We start from the raw sequence: 5000 nt of genomic DNA, 5'->3' as shown, positions 1-5000 counted from the left end.
ATGTTCAGTAACGGCAGACTGTGCTACCACGAGGAGTTGCACCCTGACGACGACGACGAAGACGACGACGATGACGAGGACGACTGTGGCTGTCGCAGCCCTGTGTCGGACACCTCGGAGGGGTCGTTACGAGAAACTAACACGCCACTCTCGGGGGCGCAGGCGCACCAGCACTACTTGATGCAGCCGTACATCAAGGAGGAGGAGCCCGTGGACTACAGCCTGCAGCACCTTAAGCTGAAGGACGAGCCCCTTGAGGACGACTACACCGTGAAGGAGGAGCCCCTCGACCTACACGTGCCGCGCGACGAAACCGAGATGGACATGTCGTTCGAGGGATCGTCCCGGTACCACCAGCCCAACATGGGGCCCTCCCATGGGCCGGGCCTGGGCCACCACGCCGGGGGCCGCGACCCCAAGGCCAAGCCCATCTACAAGCCACGCTTTCGCGCTATCGTCGAGGGTTGGGTGAGCGAAGGCAAGGACGACCACGTCCCGGACAACTCGGTGCAAGATGCGTGGGAGGTTCGACTGCGGGTGTGGCTAACGCAAGCGCTGCAGGAGTGCCCCGCCATGTGCGTCAACAGGGACCAGCTGTACGCTCACTACGAGCAGGACTGTGACATGGCAGAGGTGATGGCACTGCCGCTCACCTTCTTTGACCAAACTGTGATGAAAGTGTTCCGGGGCGTGGCCACCATGATGCATTCCCCCGAGAAGACCTTCTACCGCGGCGTGAAGGTCGCGCCGCTCTCCCCCCTGGACGGTCAGCTGGAGGAGTTGGTGGACGACCACCCCCACCACGCCCATGGCCTGCAAGGCATCGAACAGTCTCCACCGCCCGCCATGGCGCCTCTGCGCGTCTCTCCGCTGCTGGAGGACGAGCACTCCGAGGCGCCTTACGAACACTACGCAGAAGAGGAGGGCGGCGGCGGTGCGCGGGGCGGGGCTCGGGAGGGCCTGCGTGACGGCAAGTACTACCTCAGCATGTGGCTCACGGACAACTTTGAGTCCGTACCCGACTCGTGCGTGCTCAAGGCGGAGGCATACCACCACTACGAGCAGTACGCGCGCTCCATCAAGCAGACGCCCTTCGAGATGAACGTGTTCGGCAAGATCGTGCGTCAGGTGTTCCCCAAGGTGAGCATCCGGCGGCTGGGCGGGCGCGTCAAGCCACAGTACCACTACTGCGGCATCGCGGTCAAGCCCAGCAGCGCCCTACACCAGTTCATGGCCGGTAAAGACCCCGCCCAGCGCTCACGGAAGAAGGAGATTGCCACGGACAACAAGAGCGCCGAGCTGGTGATCGAGTGGCTGCGCTCCCAGTATGAGGCAGGCTCAGGCAACGTCACCATGAAGAGCGCTGTGTTCAGAGCCTACTGCGCCTACTGCAAGGCGGTGGGCGAGAGTCCCGTCACGCTCAACTACTTCGGCAAGCTGGTCAAGCATTGCTTCCCCAACGTGGAGGTGCGCAAGTGTGGCGGCCGCTCAGAGCCCACCTGGTACTACTTCGGCCTGGTGCCCCTGGGGCCGCAGCCCCAGGACATGGGGGGCGGCGACGGCGGCATGATGCAGGCACACTGCGGCGGCCTCATGCACCGCGACGTGCCAGGCCACTCGTCCAGCCCCATCCCCATCTGCCTGGGCGGAGCGGCGGGAGGCCTCATGCCCCAGCACCCCGGTCTACCCTCCCACTCCTATGCCGGCTCCCCGGGCTCCCCAATGATGGACAGCCAGGACGACCCTCGCCGCCGCCTGCTGAGCCGCTCCCCCTACGAGCACGGCGACGTTCCCCCAGACTCCCTCTACTCCCGCTCCCCCGGGGACTCCTCAGCACAGTACTGCAGGTCGCCCCGTGAGGTGCTGCTACTGGGGGGCGGCGACAGTCCCCGCGGCCACTGTCACTCCCCGGCAGACACCAGCCTTGGCTTTCCGCACAGCCCTCTGGAGGCGGTGTTCCACGGGATACGTGCCCCACAGGCGGGGGGCGGCGGGGGTCAGGTGGTGCCCCGCTTCCCCCATCCGCACCTGCAGTACCCACCGCAGGGTGATCCCGGGGGTATGGGCACTCCCGGGGCCGGTGACCTGCACGCCCACAAGCGGCACAAAGCCTTCCCAGACCAGTGCGGCGCCTCGGAGATCCACCTCGAGTGACGCGGCTTCGCCTGTGACGGTAAGTGTGCACACACACACACACACACACACACACACACACACACACACACACACACACACAGAAAACGGGAGTTTACAGGTCAAACTCTCGACATAACACGTACACCGGTAAAGTTGGTGGGACACACACACACACACACACACACACACACACACACTGGTTCTTCAATGTGCTTTTTGTTTTATTTCAGGTTCGACTGTGATATATTGAAGCAGCAGCAGCAGCAGTAGCAGCAGCAGCAGCGTTCTGTTCCTCGGTGCCTACTCGACTCGTTCTGTGCCTGCAGCAGGAAGGTGGAAGGAAGGAAGCCTCGTGCTGATAACGCTAACGCTAACAATGAACACTCGTGACAGAACACTGGGCGCGCGGTGTGACGCTGGAACAAACACTGAACCTTGTGCAAAACAAACCAATCTTCCAATACAAACGGTTACCTTTGGTTAGCGTTCACGGTGCTCTCATGTGTCATGTGTCATGTAGCTGACGGGTGCGCGCGCCCCCGTGCACACACACACACACACACACACACACACACACACACACACACACACACAGTGACGCAGTATACAGTGCCCTTTCTCGGCGTGCGCGTGCGTCCGTACGTCACCAAGTGTATGAAGATAACCTTATTTAAGATACTTTTAATTTGTATCCATTCTCACTCTCTCTCTCTCTCTCTCTCTCTCTCTCTCTCTCTCTCTCTCTCTCTCTCTCTCTCTCAACCAATGATGGTGGAGAAAGATCTCTCCAGAAAGAGAGAGGGAGAAAGAGATAGGAGAGAGAGAGAGAGAGAGAGAGAGAGAGAGAGAGAGAGAGAGTGTTCCTGGTGACACAGTGCTAGTGTAACACAAGCAGTGATGCCAGCAAGGGACAGTGCCCCAGTACCCGACACAGCGCAGTGCAGTGTTCCCAGTATTCCTCACCATTGTTACCTCCCCCCGTGACTCCCACAACTCCAGTGCCGCGAGGAGTGCCAGTACGCCCCTTGAACGGTGGTTGCCCCAGTACATCCTCAACATCCCAGTGCATCAAGGAGTCTCCCGGTACCCTCCAGTGCCATCCCAGTGCCCGGAACAATGCTCAGTGCCCCAGTGCCCAGTGCGAACCACCAGTACACACCCAGTGCCCAAAACAGTGTTCCCAGTACCCGAGCAGTGCCCCCGAGACAGCCAAAGACAGGGCCATTACCGCTAACCCAGTAAGCAGTGAGCTGTGAAGCTCACCCATGATAACTCGGGACGAAATTAAAACAAAAACTAGGGAAGAAAACTGAAAGTGTTACTGCAATTTTTTAACACTGTGTAATACTTAGAGAGAGAGAGAGAGAGAGAGAGAGAGAGAGAGAGAGAGAGAGAGAGTCAAGAATTACATAATATTAAACAATTACTGTGATAATGTGAAAGGAAATACTGAGACAGATAATACATAACTCACTATGTGTGTGTATGTATGTATGTGTGTATGTATGTATGTGTGTATGTACGTACGTACGTTCATGTACATCTATTTATAGTGGGTGAGACGGTCATGTGTATGTGGGGGGCGTGTTAGGGGGGTAGCGCCCCCTTCACCGACCCACCAACGACCCCCCTCACCCCCCCAGCCTCAGGACTCTGCTAGGACCTCCGAGAGAGAGAGAGAGAGAGAGAGAGAGAGAGAGAGATACGAGGGACCATGGTGCTGTGTATATTCGTGTGTGTGTGTGTGTGTGTGTGTGTGTAGTTTGGATTCACATTTTCCTCTCCACTCCCATATTTTCCCTCCCACTCTCCTATGATAACATTCCCATGACAGAAGCCCCCATCACTCCCTCTCCCTCTCTCTTATTATTATTATTATTATTATTATTATTATTATTATTATTATTATTATTCCTTCTTCAATCCACAAGGCATTTTTCTCACTCAAAGGCAAGCTAGTTTGTGTGTGTGTGTGTGTGTGTGTGTGTGTGTGTGTGTGTGTGTGTGTGTGTGTGTGTGTGTGTGTTTGTTAAGTTTCCTATTAACAATAAACCTTTAAAGTATTTATTATTATTATTATTATTATTATTATTATTATTATTATTATTATTATTACTGATATTAAATTTATCAACTTATATTTTTCTTTGATTTATTTTCTCTTATTGTGTTAATTCATGGTAGAATTCTCTCTCTCTCTCTCTCTCTCTCTCTCTCTCTCTCTCTCTCTCTCTCTCTCTCTCTCTCTCTGCTAACAATATGGAAGCACAACAACAACAAAAACAATGCATTTATTCCGTCAGTCAATTAGTCAATCAGTCAACATTTTAATTAACACTAGACTGTAAACAACAACAACAACATCAACAACAACAGCCTTTTACCACCACCACCACCACCACCACCACCACCACCATCACCACCACCACCAGCTCAATTATACATTCCTACTAGTGGCCAGACCAACCACCACCACCACCACCACCACCACCACCACTACAACTATTCCTCCTCCTCCTCCTCCTCCTCCTCCTCCTCACTTAAAAATTCCTCCATATTTTTTACACCAAAGAATGTGGAAGAAAGAGAGAAAGTGAGAGAAAGTAACAGAGAGAGAGAGAGAGAGAGAGAGAGAGAGAGAGAGAGAGAGAGAATAAAACACCCTCCTCTCCACTCAATAATAATAATAATAATAATAATAATAATAATAATAACTATAATATTACGTACGTGCGTGAGTGTGTGTGTGTGTGTGTGTAACTTGAAAATCGTTATTGTTATTACTATTACTATTGTTATTACTATTATTATTATTATTATTATTATTACTTATGGAGGAAAGAGGGAGGTGAAGAAGAGAAGGA

The 5000-nt window shown here is 53.6% G+C and overlaps 1 protein-coding gene and 2 long non-coding RNA genes across 3 annotated transcripts in view; all 3 read left to right on the top strand.

Moving 5' to 3' along the window:
• LOC123501924 overlaps window positions 1-3534 on the top strand; it is a 4623-nt gene extending 1089 nt beyond the window's left edge. The window contains exons 1-2 of the mRNA XM_045251008.1: window positions 1-2173; window positions 2367-3534. The exon at window positions 1-2173 is cut by the window's left edge and continues 1089 nt beyond it. Coding sequence (XP_045106943.1) covers window positions 1-2154 — 2154 coding nt within the window. The 3' untranslated portion in view covers window positions 2155-2173; window positions 2367-3534. The remainder of the gene's footprint in view (window positions 2174-2366) is intronic.
• Window positions 1-4274, top strand: part of LOC123501933 — a 17789-nt gene extending 13515 nt beyond the window's left edge. Inside the window, exon 2 of the long non-coding RNA XR_006673735.1 lies at window positions 2995-4274. This is a non-coding gene — a long non-coding RNA (uncharacterized LOC123501933). The remainder of the gene's footprint in view (window positions 1-2994) is intronic.
• The window catches only part of LOC123501934, a 20856-nt gene that overhangs the window by 15529 nt on the left and 327 nt on the right, over window positions 1-5000 (top strand). The gene's annotated exons all lie outside the window — the stretch shown is intronic.

Source organism: Portunus trituberculatus, chromosome 10 (genome assembly GCF_017591435.1).
Source record: "Portunus trituberculatus isolate SZX2019 chromosome 10, ASM1759143v1, whole genome shotgun sequence".
Classification (NCBI taxonomy): Eukaryota; Metazoa; Arthropoda; class Malacostraca; order Decapoda; family Portunidae; genus Portunus; species Portunus trituberculatus.
The sequence above is the reverse complement of the archived record's forward strand: the minus strand, read 5'-3'. Positions and strand labels throughout refer to the sequence as shown.